The sequence below is a fragment of the Furipterus horrens genome, unplaced genomic scaffold (assembly GCF_987537825.1).
Source record: "Furipterus horrens unplaced genomic scaffold, mFurHor1.1.pri manual_scaffold_8, whole genome shotgun sequence".
In the NCBI taxonomy this organism is placed as follows: domain Eukaryota; kingdom Metazoa; phylum Chordata; class Mammalia; order Chiroptera; family Furipteridae; genus Furipterus; species Furipterus horrens.
Window position 1 is genome coordinate 1,268,288 of NW_028327178.1, and position 20,920 is coordinate 1,289,207.

A 20,920-nucleotide genomic window follows, 5' to 3' on the forward strand; every position below is an offset into this window, starting at 1 on the left:
CGGAGCAGGTGCTGCGTGGCCCAGCGTCTGTGAGGGCCTGAGAGACAAGCCGCAGCACAGCGTGGGCTGGACGGGGCGGGGGACAGTGTGTCAGTTTGGAAAGATGAGCATTTCTGGGAACAGTGGCAGCAGCACTGCATGACCGTGCGGACGCTCACCGCCACTCACTGCGCTGGTTAAGATGGTAACTTTTACATTAATCCTGTTCTTACCACAACAAGAACAAGGTTAAGGGCGGCTCCTCTGCCGCCGAGTGGGGGCCCCGTCACTGCGGCAGCCTGCGCCAGGGTGGGAGCTCCACGGTGACCTTCCTTCCTCTTCCTGACTGTTCCGAGGTGGCCTCGGAGCATTTCAGAGCCTAGCGTCAGCGTCCCCTCGGCGACTCTGCGTCAGCCCCGTCGTCTGGCACGTGTAGAAACTGCGTGGCTTGCCCGCATGACACAGGACGTGGCGTCGGGACCGGAGTCTTCCAGGGCCCCGTGGCGCGCTGTCCCCGCGAGGCCACATCACAAAGAGGGCTTCTTTGTCCCTTGTCCACTGACGTCCGTTTACATTTGTCCAGTTCCACCGGGCAGGTCTACTGACTGAAGCTTGGGGGCCGCACAGAATTTTTCCTTTTTTCCTCCAAAAGATTAAAATCGAGCTGGAGAGGAAAGATGCTCATGAAAGATGAAAGGACTGGCTGATGCCCAGTGAGTCGTTCCAGCCTGGAGGGGCCCCATGGTGCAGCAAACAGAGATGTTTGGGGGGAGACCATCTCAGAAGGGCAGGCACACAGATGGGAGCTTGGAGCTGGGCCGCGGGCACGTTGGGAAGGGAGACCCGCCCCACCTGCCCGGGGCCTTGCCGACCAGCAAACCCCCGTAATGACATCATGTGCCTGCATCGACGGCCCATGTTCAATGGCCTTGTTTTATTTACATACTAACACGCCGGAAAGCTGGCCGTGCATGTGCAGTTCTGGGAGCTCTGACACCACACTAAGGACAGCCCCCCGGCCCTCCCTCCTGCTTTCACACAGCCACAGTGCAACCCCCTCCCCACCCTACCCCGGGCAAACGCCACTTGGGCCACCTCGCGGCGGTTGACTCTTGAAGAGCGTCCCACAAGTGGGACAGCACAGGAAGAACCCTTTCCAGAATCCTCCCTTGCGCAGCGTGAGGCTCCTTTCTGTGCTGAGTAGTACCAGCCGCACGGGCGCACCACGTCTGCCCCCCACTCGCTGACGGACGTTGGGGGTGTCTGCAGGTTTAGTGACCATGCAGGCAGGTGCTACCAACACTTGGGTACAGGTTTTTTATGATGCCATTTTCATTTAAGATTTAAATGACTTTCGCTTTAAAAATTGGTGACCGACATATTCATGATAAAAACCGCTTCTCAAAATGCTGGGCTTTTCTTTCGTCGTTACCCTCAAGAACAGGATGCTAGTCACATAGTGAGTGTAAGGATATGATTAGCTTTGTGAGAAACTTCCGATCGTTTTACAGAGCGGCCGCACCGTCCTGCGTTCCCACCAGCAATGCCGGGGGTTCTGGTCGCTCCACACCCTTCGCAGCCCTTAGTGTGTCCGTAGTTTTGTTTCTGCCTTTCTGACGGCTGTGCAGCAGGCGCGCCGCACGCTTTGGGTTCTCTCTTCCTCGCGGCTATGAAGGAGGGCGTCTTTCCACGGGTTATTTGCTTTCTACTCATCTTCTCCCTCCCCTGGCTGGTTTGGCTCAGTGGATTGAGCGTCGGCCTGCGAGCTAAGTGTCGCTGGTTCGATCTTCCAGTCAGGGCACATCAGAGAAGGAAAACTCTGACTCCAAAAAACCTCCGCTGCCTTGCGGCATACCTCTTCAGGGGAAAGGCTAAGGGAGTAAACCCCGACAGAAAATCCGGAGCCGGAGTCCCTAAGGCGGTTTGACGTTGTAGTCAACACCGGCAACTCCTGCGGCGCCCCTGAAGCCAAGCTGTATTGACTCCGTCTTTCCCTTGGACCCTTCAGCTGAGAAGAGAGGGGGGGTCTGCTGCATGGGCAACAGCAGACCCTCCATATCACCCTGCCCAGGCTCTGTAGCTTCAGCTTCACTGGAGAGGACACTCCAGCGTCATCGCAAGATGTCGATTCAACACGGGAGGAGACAGATACCGTGTCACTCCCGAGTCGGACTGCACAACCATTCTCGGCGGTGCAGATAGACTCTTAAGAAGCTACACCATCGTCTCTCGAGACGGACGGCTGCCGATGACGACGACGACGACGACTCATCTTCTCCAATGAAGCGTTTATTTAAGTGTTTCATCCATTTTTTAACTGGGTTGTCATTTTTTACCATTGAGTTTTGAGAGTTCTTTGCATATTTTGGTTTTACGTTCTTTGTCACATCTGTGATTTGCAAATATTTTATCTAATTCTGTAGCTTGTGTATTCATTCTCTTAATATTAAGTGTCCTTTGCAAAGTGCAGTTTAAATTTTGATCAAGTCCAATCTACCCAGTTTTTCATGGGTCATGTTTTTGGTGACCGGTCTAAGAACTTGATGCCTTCCCCCAGGTCATGAAAATTTTCTCCTATTGTTTTCTTCCAAACTGTATAGTTTTACGTGGTAGGTAGAGATCTATGATCTGTTTGCAGTTAGCTTTTGTATAAGGTGTGACGGGTTGAGGTCATTTTTTTGGATTGGGACATCGGTGTTCCAATGCCATTTGTTGCAAAGACTAAACCTATTCTTTCTATGTTGAGTTGACTTTACACCTTGTCAAAAACCAGTGGATCCCGCGTGTGTGGGTCTGTCTCTCATCCCCACCGTGCTCTGCTGAGCGTGTGTCTGCCCCTCCCACACCTGACTGATGGCTTTAGACACAGGAAATCTTAGGGTCAAGGGGGAGAACTCCTCTAACTCGATTCTTCTTTCCACCGTTGTGCAGCTATTTGGGTTTCCTTGCATCTGCATGTGGCTTTAGAATCAGTTGTCTGCGCCCGGACAAAGCCTCGCTGGGGTCTTGAAGGGAAGCGCGTTAAATCCGTGGGCCGAGTGGGGGACAACTGGCGTCTCGACTGTGTTGACGCTCCTGATCCCTGATGACAGGGCGTCTGTCCCCCTAGCGCATCTTTTTTGAGTTCTCCCACCAGCATTTTCTGGTTTTTAGCATAAAGATTCTTTACACTGTTAGTGGGTAGAAACATGAGGGACCAAACGTCCTTGAAGCACCAGGCCACCCCAACTTCGATGTGACAACCCAGTTAGGACCACGTGCCTCCCTCAGACCACCTGGCCGACTGCCCATTTGTAGCCAAGAAAACCGGCCAAGGTCTCGTCCAGCCGCGCTTCCGCAGACAACGAAAGCCGTGCGATTCCATGGGAACCGCCTGTTCGCCTGCGAGGGGCTCTGGGTGCTGAGGTCGGGACTAACAGCGCCCGAGCCGCAGACATTCAAGCAGGAGATGCTCGTTGTGTGCCGAGCTCGGGGCTGAGACCCCAGCCGCCTGTTCCGGGAGCGGTTTCACGGCTCCACAGCCAAATGCGACCCCCAACTTCCTGCGCCCCTTAAAGGTTTTAAATTCCTATTCCCTTAGAAGATCGGTGGCCAATATAGTCATGATAAAAATCACACAGATGGAGTTTCTTTTTAGCGTTTACAGCCGGCGTGCGCAAGTCCCACGGGAAACAATGTTATTACCACGCAACGTCATTAACTAGCTCGCAACGTCGGGAAGTTGTGATGGGACCGGCCTGATACGACTGAATGCCCGTTTCTTTAAAAACTCGTGTGAAGAGTGAACTTTCCTTACTCGACCCACCGGATGGGCGAATTAAAGACAGACGATGCTTCCAGACATAGGATGCAGCACACACGTGCCGGGAAACGGTGCCGGGACACCGGGGACAAGGGTGTGATGCCGAAGGCTGCGCTGTTTCCATCACGACGAGCCATTAGGACGGTAGCCCCAAAGTTACCTCGCCAGGGAAAGCAGACGCTTAAAACTGTTCGTCCGAAAGGAAGTTGTCTGAAGAGCCTCCTGGCGCCTCCTGGCGTCTTGGTCCTCAGTCTCGCCCCCTCGATGGGGTGGCGGCTCTGATGGGCGCGCGTCACCAAGGCGCGGGGTGAAGACAAGAGCCTCGGGGAGAGCCAGCTCCTTGAGGTCCCTGTGCAACAGAGAGAAGTCAGACTAAGAGCACTGGCTGCTCCCCTTCTGCCAGCACCCGGCGTGGGCTCCTGCGCACGGCGTAGTCCAGGGCCCGCGTGTCCTCAGAGTGCGGAGTTCGAGTCTTGCGCTGCTCAGCCGCGGGCACAGAGCTGGCAGCCCAGGGCCGTGAGCTGGAGGAAGCTCGCGCAGGACGGGGCCGTGAAGAGGGGCGGAGACAGAGGCCCAGGAGGGGCTGCAGGCGGCCAGGAGCGTGGGGCGGTGGCCACGGACCCACACGTGGCCCAGACTTGCTGGTTGAGTGGCCCCGCCTCGGGCAGCGGTGCTGCGGGCGAGGGGCTCTGTTTGGAAGTGCTCCCTGCCGCGGGCGCTGGTGGGCACTGGTGGGGTGGCACCCAGGCTGCGTTCCCAAACTCTCTCTGGCCGCAGGGGGAGAATGCGCAGGAGGGGCAGACAGGACGGATGCAGAGACGCAGAGGGGAGCCTGGGCCCCAGGAGGGCCGGAGCAGGGAGGGCCTCGGCACTGAGGAGGGAGCAGGGCCTGAAGGTCACAGAGGAGCGGAGGCACCTCACACACGGGCTGGGCCAGCTCACGGGCACCTGGTTCTGAGGCCGGTGAGGTGGCCGGTCCACCCAGAGCTAAGACAGAGCAGAGAGACCCAGAGCCTTGATGGCCTCAGGGACCGGAGGCTGAGTGGCTGACCGGAAGCAGGGAGGGCCGTGGGGGAGGGACAGGCTGAGCCACCTCCGCTGCTGGACGGGAAGAGCCGTGGAAGGAGCGCCCTCGCTGTCTGCTGCCCGGCTGGGGAGGGGGATGAGTGCTGGGAGCCCGTGAACGCAGTGCACAGGGACGCGGGGCCCAGCGGTGCGTCCGGCCTCCGGCCCGGGGCTGATGCGGGAAGACCCCTGGGAGGTTGTGGAGTGCCAGCATGCACCTGTCACTCTGCCAACCCAGCCTGGGAGGACTCGGTGCCACTGTGCCCTGAGTCACTGATGTAGAGGGACAGGTGGGCTCACGTGATGCGACCCCAAAGCTACTGAGCGGGCGTGTTCGGCTGCTGCCCTTGTTTCGGGTGTGACTGCTGAGTGGTTTCCTTTATCCAAACCAGGAGCCTCGAGGAATGAGGTTTCCCCTCCAGGCTCTGCCCACCGGCCCCACCTTAGACGGCAGCCCCTCAGCAGCCCTCAGGGCCCTCGGCCACGCTTAGGTGACATCAGGGACCCTGATGTGGACTCGGTGGTGGGAAGAGCTCCCAGCTCCAAGAGTCTTGTAGCAGGTGGTCCTGCCCGAGCCCCACCCCCAACCCCCCCGGCACCCTTCCCCGCCCAGGCGCATCTGGTAGGGCAGCCGCAGCTTCCAGGTGAAGTGAGCCGGGGGCACCGTCTGGACGGGACAGAGGGTGCGGCCTGACCTGAGGCCACGGCACCCTGTCTTTCAGGACGCACACCACGCGGCCAGGACCACCCACTACGGTGCCCTGCCCCAGAAGTCGCAGCACGGCCGGGCCCAGGACGAGAACCCCGTCGTCCACTTCTTCAAAAACATCGTGAGTGCTTGTCCACCGGGAGGGGGCGGGTCTCTCCCAGGGGACTCGGCCTCAGCGCCTGGTCACCGGTCCCAGCCGCGTCTGCTACTTACTGAACTCGGCGTTTCACCGAAGAACTCACTCCTTTTGTACCTAAACACCTACGACGGCTCAGTTTAAAAACACAGGCTTTGCAAACCGACGGAGACTCTCAACACTGGGTGGGCGCCGGGGGGTGGGGGGGGGCCAGGGGTTTCCAGCAGCGCAAGTGCCCCGTTTGCTGAGCTGGGGGCCGGCCCACCGCCTGCCTTCAGCCCGGTCCTCAGAACGTGCGGCTCAGAGGGACCCACGCACACTGGGGCCTCCGGGGAGCCATCCGCCTGCCGCTGGTCACCGGCTGGAACTAGGGGCCCCCCCCGCGCAAGGCGGGCCCCGGGACCCTGGCGCATCTGTGGGAACCCCGCAGTTTCTGTGCCCTTCCTCCAGAAACCCAAAGCTGCTCGAAAAAATCATCTTAAACAGAAAAGCAGAACCACAGCCTCTAAGGAGGATTTGTCTGTTTGGTTTAACATGATCTTTCCCTGTCGATGAGTGAGTTTTCAGAGCCACACACCTGAACTCTGGGGACACGGCACTCCCCACCCAAAGGGCCCACGTGACACGCACGGCCGCCCCCCCCACCCCCCGTCTCCCCCTCGCAGAGCCGCTTGGTCCGCTCCCCGCTTTCCCAGACTCCTTCGGAGAGTTCGGGAAGATGGGAACAGCACTGACATTTTCAGATGCTCAGGCCCCTGTGCTTCTCGGTCAGCGGACAGGTCCGGGGAGCCGGGCAGAGAGTCGGGGGGGGTCGCCTCGCAGCTTCAGACGCTGTCAGCGGACACCGGCTCCTCAGGCGTCGCTGGAGGAGGGGCAGGGCCACACGGAAGGCGGGACCCCCACCCCCGACTGCCGCTCACTGTCCTGTGTCTCTGCAGGTGACGCCTCGCACACCCCCGTCGTCACAAGGAAAGGTAAGGCCTCTGGATGCTCGCGCCCTCACCCCGTCACCTACGCGCCTTCCCCGCACCCCCTAACGTGCCAAAGGAGGCTGGACTCCCGGGCCCCCGACTGGGGCGCAGTGTTCGCCACGCGGTAGACAGGCTGGTGCGTGGGGACCGTGCAAACGGGTCCCAGCTCGCTGTCCCTCCCCCCCCCCGGCCCCCGCCCTCCGGGAGCTCCGGGCGGCCCCCACCACCGCGTTGGGAGGGCCATGTGCCGTCCCAGCTCAGGCTGCCTCGATTGCCTTTGTTCTTTATTAAAAGCGCGTTTCTCCGGCGCGGGTTACAGTGTCACTGAGTCTCTCTTTTCCTCATCCAGGGCCGAGGACTGTCCCTCAGCAGATTTAGCTGGGTAGGTGGCAAACGCTTCCCTGCAGCTCCGTTTCAGTCCCCGAACCGTCCGGCTCTTCCCTGCCGCCTGCAGCCCGGCTTGTGCCCCCGCCACCCCCGCAGCTCCTTCTCCTCCAGGGAAGCAGGCAGGCGAGAGGCGGGGCCGCCCTCCAGCATCGGTCACGGCCCAGGGGCCGCCCCGGCCCAGCACCCCTCCCCCGGGGCTCCCCGTTTTCTCCCACAGCTGCATGGGCCTGGGGCTGACGGACCATCTCCATGGCCAGTCCCACCCACGACCGTGACTTTCAATGAGGGGGAATGAGACTGAGGAGGAAAAAGGGGCCAACTTCAGGGATTCCGTTCATCGTGACCTGACGCGTCTCAAAGACCCCGGTCTTGTGTGTGTGCTACTAGCAACTGCAGGTTCAATAGCAAACCACAGGGAAGCCTTCTCAGAAGCGCTGGGCTCTTGCACACGGAGGACACGTTTCTAATGAACTCTAAAGGGACGATCTGTCCACGTTTCAGAGTCGACTGGAATTGCCGTCTGAGCCACTTAAAATGCCCACCAGTGTTTTCTAACCCCACGACAGGCCTTCGTCATGGGTGACTAGGAAGTGTCGTTCCTACTTTATAAAAGTCATACTTTTCAGGAGAAAAGGGACCCATAGCCGGGCATCCTGTCCATGTGGGACCTGATACTCTCAATCTCTGGCACAGTCGGTGCATACAAGAGGCACAATTACCAGGTGCCACATGAATGAATGGATGGGGAAAAAGGGAGGGAGGGAGGGAGGGAGAGCAAAGAGAGAGAGGGAGGGCAGGAAGACTCCCACGGAGAAAGGGTAGGGACGAGACCTCATAAAGCTCCCGATTTCCCCCACCGTGACGCTGACTCACAGACGGTGCACCTGCTGGAGTTTTAGAGACACACACGGGAGCCTCGTCCTGCACTAGTGACTCTGCAGGAGCCCAGCAACGGGCTTGGACCGCTCTCCCCGACCGTAACCACTGACTTTCTGTGCAGGAGGCGGGCAGGAGGCGGGCAGGAGGCTGAGGCCCAGGGTTGACCCAGAAACCTTATTTTCGGAACCGTGTGGCCCGCCCTGTGGCGTTCCAGGCACGGACTAGGCTCCGGGCAAAGTCCCGGGCAGGTGCCGCTGGCTGGCCCCAGCCCCTCGTCCCTCCAGTCACCCCCAGGCGCCCCCCCGCCCCTGCCGCTAACCAGGAAGGCTCTGTGTCCCCTCCCCCATTTCCATTCCCCACCCCCACTAACATGCGTACAGTCTCTTCTTTCTGAAGCAGCCTCCGCACGCCTGTGGGCAGCCCCCTTCCTCCTGAGCTGCGCTGTGCACGTTCTGATGAATTCTAGGTCGTCCAACGGAGTAACGGATGGGGAGCCTGAGAGGCGGAGAAGTCAAGCCCGTTATTAACCCAAAACCCAGGCCTTGAGTTTAGTTTCCAGAAGCTCTTTATTCTCGGAGGAAAAACAAGGAAGCGGCCACAGGATGGCGCGTCCGCCGGGGACACGTGGTTTTCTGCCTGCCACGTGCGTCTGTCTTTGGCACAGAGGCCCTCCCTCGACTGTGGCCCGCCCCGTGTGCCCCGCGGTGGGGGGTGTGCGCGTCCGCGGAAGCCTCTGGGATTCCAGAGCCACGCGGGTGTCGCTCCAGGAGGCGGGCTCCACCTTCTCTGCCGCGGCCCCGGGCCCTATGCCCCTTGCTAACCTTGAAACCAATCCTCACGTGAAAGCAGCCACCTCAGCCCCGAGGGTGCAGCGTCTGTCCCCGGACTATCCATGGCTTGTGCGGTGGGGCCCTGGACAGGTGGCCCTGGTGCAGCCCTGTCCCGCCCAGATGACAGAGGTGACCTGGGGGAAGCTGCACCTCCCAGGGCTGAGCTCCAGCACCTCGGCCATAAATGGGTGGATGAGGTGGTCTCCGAGTCCCCCACCCTGCGCTTAAACACGCTCATGAAATTAAGGACTGTAGGCGGAGGGAAGGATTTGGGGTCCCTTCAGGAGCCGGGATAATTTGCTAGAGCTCGGGGGTCTCCCAGTTCTTGTTGGCAAAACAGACCCCAGGCAGCCAGGGTCACCCCCCTGGGGACACATCTGGTGGTAGGGACGCCTGACGCTCAGTCCTCACCTGCCTGTGTCCTCACTGCAGCTTGTCCCATCACTCTGTCATGCGGAACGTCCGGGTGACACTAGGTGTGTCAGGAAACACCAGGGCCGCAGACCCGCGATCCTGCGCCATTGCCTCGGCCCCAGAGGACATTCCCACCACCCTCCTGGGAGGGGCGCGGGCTGGGGGGCTGCTGGAGGTGGCGGGGGCGCCCCGTCATGACAGCAGGTTCAGAGCTTTGTTCTCAGGGCGGGACGTCCGCCAGCCCACGCAGAAGAGGGACTGAAGCTCAGAGAGGCCCCGCACTTGCCCCAGGTCACACAGCGACGCAGCCGGAGCCGCGTCCCGTGCAGAGGCCGGGCCCAGAGCCGCTCCTCCCTCTGTGGCCACGATCCTCCGCCGGGGCCCAGTCCGCACGCTCACCCTCGGGACGCGAAGGACGCGGCTCCCTCCCCCTCCAGAGAGGCTCCCCCAGGTCGGGAGCAGGGCTTCTGTCCTCGCGCATCGGAAGGTGGGGACTGCAAATGTCACCCTGTCCTCAGCCCAGTCTGCCCTGCCGCCTGCAGGCCCGACCCGGGGACACGGCCACCCTGCGTCCCTGCCTCCGACCGTGGCGTGGGCAGAGGCCCGCCCGCCTTGTCCAGGGTGTCAGCTCCCCTTCTCCTGAGGCCCAGGCAGCAACGCGGGGGCCGCTGGTGGGGAAGAGCCCCAGGGTTCTGGAGTGAACGCACTGGACAGGCGTCCCAGGCCAAGGGCGTCGTGCCGGGTCCCCCGGGCCCCAGACCAGAGCTGCGCTCTTCCCTTGCAGGGCGCCGAGGGGCAGAAGCCCGGCTTCGGCTACGGGGGAAGAGCGTCCGACTACAAATCCACCCACAAGGGCCTCAAGGGCGACGCCCAGGGCACGCTTTCCAAAATCTTCAAACTGGTAACTAGCCGCCCCCGGTCCCAGGACACAGTGGGGTGGGGGTGGGGGTCCCCCGGGCGTCTCAGCGAGCACCGATTGGGTCCAGGACCGATGGGGACAAGGGGCCACAGTTGAGCTCCCCTGGAAGGTCCTGTGGCTCCCAGGGAATGAGCAGGACAAGGTGACTGGGGCGGGCGGGGGGCGGCGGGGAGGGTTGGACCAGGTGAGAGGCCCCGGACTCCGCAGCACGTGCGTCCCGTCGTCGTGACGCCGCTGTGACAGGGGCCCAGGCCCACCTTGGCTGGTGGAGAGCCCCGGCCTGCGGCCCGGCTGAGCCTCAGCTTCCTGGGCTTCCCGCTCTATGGACGGGGTGACAGGCACAGGGAGCACGTGTCGGTACAAGGTGACGGGAACAACGCGGTCACAGGGGCCCGCGGGTGGCTCACAGGAACGGCAGCGCGGGTGCCCTGCCATCTCAGTGCGTCCCTCTGCTGGGCGAGGCGGTCAGGGTTCTGGGCGGGTGGCCAGCGACGGCCGGGCGGAGCAGGTGGCATCGCGAAGAGTGAGGAGGTGAGGCGCTGCCCACCCGCGAGACGGCGCTGCAGGGCACGGCCTCAGTGACAGGAGTGACCAGCAGGGAGCAGAAGGAGGGGCCCCCGAGGGCCCTGGGTGTGGACTCTGAGCCGCAGCGTCGCCGGGTCCCAGGGAGAAGGCGCCACCGGGTGGCCTAGACTTGGCGGCTGCAGGGCCGCCGGGGTCTGGACAGAGGCCGGCAGCCCGGGGGGTGGAGCTCGCACTCCCTGGACTGGACGAGGAGGGAGAGACCTGCGGGTCCTGTGGCCGCCGCCGGGGGCCTGGGGCCGGAGCGGGGGCTCCAGCGGCACACGCGTTTCAGGCTCACGGCTGGGAGGGGCCCAGGAAGGGTCCCTGGGCGGAGACAGCACTGGCCCTTCTCGGGGCGCATCGGGCGCTCTGCGCGCTGACTGAAGGCCCGTGGGCGGCATCCTCGCCCCTGAGCAGGGGCCCGACGTCCGGGACCAGCGTCGGCTCCAGCCACGTTCCCACCGACGTCACCGTTCAGATCGTGACCCTCGCCACCGTTTCCCTTGCTCTCAGCCCAGACGGGGCGTCCACCTCCCGCTGAGGCGCTCAGAGCCGGGATTGAACGCCAGGGTCCCAGTTACTCACAGGGGCCCGGCCCCCTGCTTGAGGACAGGTGCAGACCAGAGCCGGTTCATCGGATGTGACGTGCCCAGCGTCTCAGGACGCACCAACCCACGCCACCCGCGGGCCCCGTGCGGAGGAAAACGGCCACAGAGCCTTCGGGTGTGGCCTCCTCCGGTGAAAGGCTGATGATCCCGCAGACGAGGCGAGATGTGACGCTCAGCCCCGGGGGACGTCCTCCCGGGCCCAACCCCGGCCGCAGCCCCGGAGTGGCGTCCATGGACTCAGACGCGCGATCCTGGACTCCCACACCACAGCCTCGTGCTTGTCCGTGGCTTCAGGCCTGCGTCACGTGTGGCGAGGGCATCAGTGTCCCTGGACACGTTTCCAGAGCAGCCGCTGGGGTCACAGAGGGGACGGCGTCCATTTAACACGTGAAGGTCCTGCTGCAGGAGGCTTGGCTATATTCCCCTGACACACACACACCCCGAGGTGTAAGGGCCGAGGGCAGGACCCACGCTTCAGGGCACGCCAGCCGGGCTCATCTCTCCCCACAGCACCCAGGGGCTCCTCTGCCCAGGTCGCCTCTGCCAGGAGGTCTCTGGCCCGTGAAAGGCACTTCCCGGTGGGCTTAGGAAAACCCCGCGATTTTACAGCCTGCGGTGGAATGACTCTGTAACCCCAATACTCCAGGAGTCGGTCACCTGCCCTTGACCTCAGCACGAGTCCCTCGTGTGGCATGCCGAGTCCGGGATCGCTTGTGCGGGCAGATGCCGCGCATGAGCTTGGGGTGCTGGGCACGTGCAGTGGGGCGCGTGGTGGAGGGAAGTCCCCACTGTTCCGGAAGACCCTCCAACATGCGCCAGGGCAGGGGGGCCGAGCGGCTAAGCCACCCCCTCCTCAGGCACACATGAGGGAGGAGACAGACAGACTTACGGTCACAGGGCTGACTGAGGCGTGGGGCAGCTGCAAAGGGTTAAAACCCCCTGAGACTCAGGGCGCAAAGCAGGTGGGGGAGACGGGGGGCCTCACGGTATCGGAGGCAGTGTCGTGCCCCCCCATCTTTTCTTCCTTGTTCGCTGCTGAGAATCAGGGGTGAGAGGGGAAAGGGAGAGCAAGGCGTGGGGGGTCGGCAGCCTGGCAGTGGTGGTTGGGGACGGGGTGGGGAGGACACGCCTCTAGCCCCCCGTCTGGGAGCCCCCAGGTCACAGGCAGGCGTCTGTAACTGCCAGTCGCACGTGCCGTCACCTGCCCCTCCCAGAGCGCATCCGCACGGAGGTGACACGTGCGAGTGCAGAACTGGGACTTCGTGCGGCCGCGCACCGTCATCCCCAGCCCGGGACACAGTTCAGTCCGACCTCACCCTGGGCCGTTTAGGGAAAGGGGTCAGAGTGCCAGCGGCCGGACAGCGAGAAGCTGGGGCTGAGCGTGGCTCTGGGCGGAGGGGCCCCTCTGCACTCCGGCTCCCGCACCGCACGGGCCACGGACGCCTGCCTCTGCGCTGGGCTCCCACGTTCAGGACAGCGCGGGGGGATGCACTTGGCTCGTGGCCGGTCCTCGGTGAATCGCAGGAAAACAACGGGAGACAAAATCCACGGGTCGCCATTTTCCATCGGAACAGGAGCCGCGCGGAGGCACACGGGTCTCACCCGAGCCGTCCTGCAGAGGCTGCTCAGAACGTGTTTCCACACAGGGACGAGTCGCACTCTGAGGGAGCCCGTGGGTTGGTCCCTCAGAAACTCAGAGAAAGGCGAGGCTCTTCCAGACTTTTCCGCCGAGGGCAGCTCGGAGGGTCGGCCAGGCTCACCCAGCAAAGGCTGCGGCCCCCAAGGGCTCTGGACACTTCCCAGGGCCACCGCGGGCCACACCGGGGGACACAGACTCAGACGAGGCCGCCGCAGCCACTGTGCGCTGCTGTCTGGGAAATAGCGCCCCTCAGGCGTGTCTTGCCCTCTGGGGCTCCCGGCCCGAAGGCAGCCTTTGAGAGGTCAGCCTTCATTCGTCACCAAAGGGAAAGGGAAAAGCGAGGAGGAAGAGACTGAACCCCGAATGCAAACACGTGCGCCTCTCCCGTGTCCCCCGGAATGACGTCCGAGCGGCAGGCGTGCTGGCTCCTCAGCGGGGCGCCCGCCCCCACTGCCGCCCGCTGGGCCGGGCACGGGCGTCTGCGCCCTGGTCGTCACCTTTGTCTTTAACCTAATATTGTATTAGGGTTTTGAGACCCATTACGTCTGCGTTTGTCCGCAGCTCTGGGTGAGGCAGAGGAGGGCCGGCTCCGGACACCCTTGTCCCTCTCTGCAGACGACTTCCCTCCGACACCCGGAATTTCTAGCACCCCCCACCCCCCAATGCAGTGCTTGCGCAGAGCGGAACGATGTGGACAGGGAGCCCAGAAACCCAGTGCGGCCCTGGAGGCGCCCGCTGAGTCCCGGGGCTGAGCCCCAGCGGTTTCTCTTATGGCCTCCGAAGCGCCGGCCCCCCGTAGGGACGGACGTGGGGAGTGGGGCGAAGGCTGCCTTTGCGTGGCCGCCTTTCTAGCGAGACCCACAGGACTGAGAGCGGCCATGGTGTGCTCTGCGGCCAGGTGTCTGGGAAAGGGACCCCCGGCGAGGACGGGGTGGGCGGCCCCGGCCCCTCACCTAACGCTGTGCCTCCTCTTCTCAGGGGGGCAGAGACAGCCGCTCCGGATCGCCCATGGCCAGACGCTGAAGCGCGACTCCTGCTCCGCACCCGCCCGCGGCTCCTTAACGCACCGGCCCGAGAAGTTAACACGCCCCCGCCCACCCCGCCTAGAAGCGACCTCTCACCTAACGCCTTGGACATGTGCGCACAGTAGGGCCGGCCCCGCACCCGCCTGGCCCTTCCCGGCCCTCAGCTGCTTGGAGAAACAAACACGTCAACGCTCCTTACTTCGCGTCTTAAGACAAAGCGTCCCGGAGCTTCCTGCCCCGGGGACACGGACCCGCCGTCCCCGAACCGCTGCACCGCGGACCCTCCCGGCTTCCGGCACCGTGCGCGGCGCTGCTGTGGGCACAGGACACGTGCGGGCCGGGGACTGGCGTGCGCGCATCCTTCGGTCCGTTTCCTGCCCTGTCTCCCCCAAAGTCTCTTCCCCCCCTAACAGGACTAGGCAGCCGGAGTGGCTTCACCCCCACGGGAGCTTCGGTACGTGAAATGCAGGTGGCAGCTTGGCAGAGAGCAGAGCGGTGGCGCAGAGGGCGGCGGGCCTCGTGCGCGGCGAGAGGGAGCAGCGGCGGAAGGGCTGGGCGGTGGCCTGGAGCAGGGAGCAGGCGAGGACTCCGGGGGGCCGGGCGCCCCGACAAACCACTGCTTCGTCACCAGAGCCCGGCCGAGAGCTCGGGGAGACCTGCACAGAGAGTGGACTGGAGATTTCGGGGTGCCACAGTATCACTCCGGTCACGGGAAAGCCGACCGTGACCGGTGGCATGTTCAGCGTGGCGGTGCGCGTAGCAACACTAACTCTTGTGGGAGGACAGCCCTCCCCGGCTTGCCTCCTAGGAGCGGGCGTGCCGCCTGGGCTTAGCGGGAGCTGCCCCCGCCCTGCCCCCGCCCCGATCCTGCCCCTGGTCCTGCCCCTGATGCTGCCCCTGCCCCTAACTCTGCCCCGAGGCTGGCGGAGCTGTCCTCTGCACCCTCTAACGTGAGCCGACCCCCTTGCCTCCTCCGTAACCTACTGAGTCTGCGTTTTGAGTTCCGGCGCCTGTTCTCAGCCTTCGTCCAGCCCCCCGCGGCCTCCTTCCCCCCTAGAACGAAGAGTGAGCACGGCCCCCTGGGCCCTAATCCCTTCTAACCCTGACTGTTGAGTGTGGGTTCATATAACGTCTATTAACACACAGCCTCAGCGACGCGAGGCTGACGGAGACGAGACCTCCGCATCGCTCGCCTGAGCGTCCGCGTCTGAGCTGATGCTGGCGCGTGAGCCCCACGCAGACACCGCCCGACGGCGGCCACGCTGTCACGGGACTGTACCCAGGGCTCTTGAATAGTGATGTGAATAAACTTTTAATGGTACTCGCACGGTGTCTTCCTGTTATTCCGGCCTGCGGTCATCCCGTCTGCGTTGTGCCCACGTGGGTACAGACCGCGTGGCCTCCCCGCGGCTTGCTGGGCACCCCCGCAGGTGCACTGTCACCTCTTGGTTGACATGGTGACAAGAGGCGGTGGAATCGGGTCACCAGGGAGGGAAACGTCCAGTTATCTTGAACCATCCTCTCACGGACGCTGACCAGCGAGAGCCCTGCCCGGGCGAGCCTGTGACGGGGTCCTTTTTGCCACGTTTTATCTTCAGAGACGTGGACAACTGAGGACACTTTTGTCGATGGCTGACTTTGGCTACGAGGCTCCTCGTTCCAAAAGGTCGGCTGAAGAGACGTTTTGTTTTACTTCTGACAAAACCCCAGGTTCCTGCGGTCTCAGTAGCAGCCGTGAGGAGCTGTGTCCCGTCTCCTGGGGGACTCGGCCGGGGCCGGCCCCAGTCCGGGGCGCTGGCGGTGACGGCCTCTGCCGGAGCCCCCGGGCTGCAGGGCGCTGTCGCCCCACCTGGCAGCGGGCGGCCCCACCGGCGGGGAGGGGCTCCAGGCGGACGGACGGCGACCCCGCTTCCTCTTCACGTCCCTCCCCACACCCCTTGGGATGGAGGGTTTTGGAAAATCACGCAAAGATAATGACATTTTTTAAGAGGTCGGTGCCAGGGCTCTGCCGACCGGGGTTCCAAGTCACCCTGTGCCTCAGGCACGACCAGGGCGTCCCGCCGAGCCTCTGAGGCTTTCATCAGGGGGAGCCTGTTAATCGCTGAGGCCGTGCATCCTGGAGGGCACAGTCACCACGGCCTGATCACCTAAAATAGCCCCTCCCACCCCACCTGTGAACACTTAGAGCGAGTCCCCGCCCCCCAAGCCAGCAGGCGTCAAGGGGGGCCAAGCACCCCCCAGACCCCTTCTGAGAAAGTCCAGGAATCAGACCACAGCAGCTCTTCGGTCCAAACGGGAGCGGAGCCCCTGCTCTGTGCGGGGAACAGAGCGAGCTGAGGGGACAGCGCCCTCCCCGCCCCCCGCAGGGACACCCCGAGGGTGGAAACCACCTTCCGAAGGGTCAGCCACTTCCACAGAAACCAACCCCGCTGACGTTGCGGGGAGTTCAGGGCCCGCGTCCCAGGGACAGAGCAGCTGGCGCCGCGATTCCGTGCACGTCAGACCACGTTGCCCGCGAGGGCCTTTCCCACGAGGACGTGTACGCTGGCCTCGCGGACAGGAAGTGGGACGCCCGGCACCGCACAAACCCACGCCTCCGAGTGACGCGCGGGCCCGGCAGCGATGGGAGCCGCTCCGCGCTGGGAACCGGAGCTGGGGAAAATGTCTATCTTGAAACCGTGACCACTCACCCAAAGCCCGAGTAAGTCAACACGCAGGAGCTTCAAAATAATACAAAAACTATTTTTATTGTTCGGAAAGCCAGCACCGTGGCCTTTGGCATAACTATCCATTTCTAATACAAAATTGGATTCAATAAATACCATCCAATGTATAAATAGACCAAGAAACAATGTCAGAGATAAAAAATCCGTTTGTAAATAAAAAAAAATAAAAGTTCTCCAGTGGTGAATCAAGACTGAGTCACTGTCCCTTTAGAACTGGTCACAGAGATGACACTCCCTGACTTCACACAGGTGTCTTCTTGCCACGAAGCACCACACACAGGAAGGACGGAGCAGCAAACCCTCTGGGTGGCCGCCACCGCCCCCGCCACGTCGTGTCTGCATTTCAGCGCTGGAACAGTCTGTCTGTCGCCCACACGCGGAGCACGCACGGCGCCCAGTGCGGGGTGGGTGGCAGGCAGGGGTGCGCTGTGACCGAGGAAGGGGCTGAGGGCAGGCCACCAGCGACTGAGGAGCCTCCCAAGGCAGAGGGCGCGTCCCCACCGGAAAGTCTGCTCACCCCACGTTTCAAACAGCGAAGACGACGCAGTTCGATGCCGAAATGCTGACGTTCATCAGAGCCAGGTGAAGACGCTAAGGCCCCCGACGGGGACGTAGGCACTTCTGAAATGATAACTCTACAAACCCCACAACAACTGCGTTAACACGGACAGAGACGGAGCGGCAGGAAGGGAAAAAGCGAGCTTCACAAGCGTCGGCTGCGTTTCACGGCTCACTTTGTACAACAGATTTTAGGAAAAAAGTGATTAGCCACGATCAACCCTCGGGTTAACTCCTTTCGTGCTGTGGGGAGGGGCAAGGTATTGACTTTAAAATAAACTTCTGGGGATAAAATATGCAGAGAGCAGGCGTGAGCGCTCTCTCAAAATCTAACCAGAAAACAGTTCTAGGAATCATACGTATTTTCTCTAAAAGGGGTGTCTTGCACAAATCTGAGTGATCTTTTGTGTTAAAATATGTACTTCATGAGTGGTGTTCTCCCGCGAAGAGGAAAAGCCGCGTGAAGAGCAGAAACCCACGCCCCCGTGAGGAACCCCGGGCTGGGACGCACACGCACCCCCTGCCCCGGAGCGCCGAGGAAGCGTGAGGGCAGAGGGCACAGACGTGGCTGTGAAACACACATCCACGTCTCCTTGGGAACGGCCGCGGGCGGAGCAGCACCGCCCGTGTGAGATGCTGACCCGGGCGAAGCGGGCCTTTCTCCGGGGAAAGGGACCCTGGGGCTTCCCCGTCAGGACGCGTGTTCCACGTCCCCGCAGTGGCATGAGGCCCGAGGACCCAGGGCCGCCCCCGAGGGGCCCGAGGTCTCCCCATCCCTCGTCCGAGCAGCCCGTGTGCAGGGGGGGCGGGGCGGGGGCGGGGGCGCGGGGGCTTCCGCTGCGGCGCGGCCGGCGTGTGCCGACCGCGGCCCTTCCCCGGGAACAGCGCTGCCCTGTCCCCGAAGGCTCCTCGGGGTCCTCGGCCTCACGGACCTGGCCCGCGGCCGCTGCCCGTACCCGGACTTCACGGAGGGAAAGAGTAATAGCATTCGAGTTCTTTTCCGTTAGAAGTTACCTGAACTCGGAATGAGCGCATGTGCCAACCTTTCTTACTGTAAATGTCTTACAAGAGAAAAAGGAACCTCACTTCCCACCTTGGTGTTTTATATATTGTTCTTCCAGAACAGACACGCTACCCTGAGACCATTCTAAAAGCACAGCTGGCTGCCCTCACAGCCCCGGGGACGGCGGCCCCTGGGAGCCTCCTGCCCGCATAGAGCACAGAGCGCGGCCCGGCTCCACCCACGGGCCGCGGCGCTGTCTTGGCGAAGCCTTGTATTTTCAAGGAGTGTTCTGTGAAGAAGCAGCCCTTAAAATAGTACAGTCATTGTGTTGGCCGGCTAATAAATTGAGAGAACTCACAAAACGGATGAGTGATAGATTTTTTTTTCCTTTTCTTTCACCAAAATAAAAGTCGGCTGCAGACCGACCCGGTGAGGCCGTAAGCAGGCGGTGTGCGGGCGCCGCTCAGCGGGCTGTGCTCCCAGCACGGCTCAGAGGGAGACCAGCCCCTCCCGGAGGCCATCCTGCGATGGCGTTTAACGCTGCAACACAGAAATAAGCCAGGGAGAACAGAAGGTTTTAAAATTCCAATAACTGCAACTTTGGGGGTATTTGTTCAGCAAAATTAATCAACATTTCTAAAATATTTTAATACAAAATTATAAAAGAAAGTGCATTAAAAGCAGAATCTTTAAAACTCTGGCAAAATCACAGTCATTCTGAAGACACTGAGGACAGCCAGGTGCACACACTGACTTTCAGGAGGGGCCTCGGGACAGACAGGAAGTCCAGCATCACAAGAGTCAGGCAAGTAAGGCTTGTTTTCCCTTAAAAAAATATACAATACACAAAGCCGTTTGGAAAAAAGTAATATTATTTAACAGTTTTCTGACTTAAATATTTTCACATAACAAAACTTCTTATATCGCCACCGGCATCACTATGTACATACCCAACAGTGACAGGGACAGAGAGCAGAAGATGCTCTTTCAAAAAACTGAGTGAAATGTCTTTTTTCAGGAACCCGACACGAGGCCCCTCTCGCTACACAGAGTCCGTACAATATTTATAATAAAACTGCCCTCTTCTGAGAGCAGGAGGCAATGGGAGAGAGGAAAGGCAGTCGTCTTCCGGGAGAACAGCAGCAGCCCGGCCCCGCGCTACGGCGAGACCCCACTTACCCCTGAACTGGGGACAATGCTGACCTGCAGTGCTCGCAGGCGGCCGGACCGTGGGCGCTGTCCCTGCAGGGGGCCCCAGGTCTGCGATGCACACGTGCACTCACACACAGAACACGTAAGGAGCTCCGCAGGGGGGTCCACACGCGGGGGGCTTCCCCCCTTTGGAATGCTGAAGGGCACAGCCGCCGCGGGGGGGAGTTTGGCGTGGGGCGTGGGGGCGGTGGCACCGTGACGGGACGCAAGAATTCCCTGAAATCAGCTCCCACCTGTGGACACACAAGGAGCAGTCCCGCTGGTCTGGGCTCGTGCCGGTCAACGGCCGGCCCCCTGTGGCCGAGGCGGCCGGGGCCGGGCGCCTCCATCGCTTCCCGCCTGCAGCCCATGGCTTGTGCTTCCCGCCACGTCGGGCCCGTGGACCTGCAGTCGGACGGCCAGGCGGAGCGGCATTGCGCATAGACCGCGGCGTCCCCATCGCACAGGTGTGCTCCGCTCCGCGTGCGGGCGGCCAGAGGCGCCTTCTGGTGACTGCTGATCAGGTACCGAGACGGAGAGAGAACTGGTCCAGCCACCTCTCGGGGTATCATTCCTACCGGCTTACCACAGACTAAAAAGAGTCAGTTTTACTAACTTCGAAATGCACAGAGAAAAACATGGGAGCCGCCTCCCTGCGCCCTAACACTTTTCTGAGCTTCATGCACCTGCCTGACATGTTTCACGAGCTACGCTTCTTAGAGCAGAAAGCACGGGGGAACCCTGACCTTTCCCGTGTTACCTCGTCTTTGCTAACAAAGAAATCACACTGCAATGACAGGAAGGTCCAGCTGACTTGCGCTGAACGGGACGCGCTGCCGCGGGCGGAGGGCCGCTGCCTGCTGTAGCACCTGAGTTCAGTGATTTGTCGACGGGAGAGAACAGTGCGCTCCATCCTCCGCCTGCCCCACGTCTCCGAAAGACAATGATTCTTGAGATAATTTTAGAGCTAAAACGACTGTGGTGACGTGTTTAACACTTGAAGCTTGAAAACAGAAACTCCCAGGGCTCCGTCCTGCACCGCGTAGAACCGCGGCACCGGGGCAGACACAGGCTGTGTCAGAAGACGTTGGCCAGCGCCTGCCACTCGCCGGGGGCCTCTGGCACCACCTCCTCCAGCTGCAGGGTCTGGCCCAGCTCCTCCGCGCTCTGTCCCTGGGGGCCGGCTGCCTCCTGCAAGGTCCCTGCAGTGCGGACACAGAGCACAACATGACCCGTCTGAACAGGGACAGGACCCTCGTCAGCGGATGAGAAGGTCACGGAGATGCGGTCCCGTGGTTGGCGGACGGCAGTTACCTGACTACACGCACAGCCCCGCCCCTGCACGTGCACCCTGGGGGTCACCATCACGCAGCGCCCGCGCGGAGGTGGGGACAAGAGTCCGCACCAACACGCTTCCCGTCCTGACAGGAGGGCTGCCGGGCAGAGCTGCCGAAACAGACCGTCCCCCTCCGAACCCGCACGGCAGCGTCCTCTGCCTCTGTCGCCCGAAACCCC

The 20,920-nt window shown here is 61.9% G+C and overlaps 2 protein-coding genes across 4 annotated transcripts in view; one reads left to right on the plus strand and one right to left on the minus strand.

Annotated features, from left to right (window-relative positions):
• MBP (myelin basic protein) overlaps window positions 1–15,248 on the plus strand; it is a 62,130-nt gene extending 46,882 nt beyond the window's left edge. For 2 of the 3 annotated variants that reach the window (XM_090285376.1, XM_090285378.1), the window contains 5 exons: window positions 5,569–5,676; window positions 6,630–6,665; window positions 7,012–7,044; window positions 9,957–10,073; window positions 13,881–15,248. In XM_090285376.1, coding sequence (XP_090141502.1) covers window positions 5,569–5,676; window positions 6,630–6,665; window positions 7,012–7,044; window positions 9,957–10,073; window positions 13,881–13,925 — 339 coding nt within the window. In that variant the 3' untranslated portion in view covers window positions 13,926–15,248. The remainder of the gene's footprint in view (window positions 1–5,568; window positions 5,677–6,629; window positions 6,666–7,011; window positions 7,045–9,956; window positions 10,074–13,880) is intronic. The other variant, XM_090285377.1, reaches the window with a different exon arrangement.
• A 4,322-nt stretch (window positions 15,249–19,570) lies between these two features.
• Window positions 19,571–20,920, minus strand: part of ZNF236 (zinc finger protein 236) — a 60,010-nt gene continuing 58,660 nt past the window's right edge. The window contains exon 32 of the mRNA XM_090285379.1: window positions 19,571–20,607. Within this exon, the coding sequence (XP_090141505.1) occupies window positions 20,483–20,607 (125 nt within the window). The 3' untranslated portion in view covers window positions 19,571–20,482. The remainder of the gene's footprint in view (window positions 20,608–20,920) is intronic.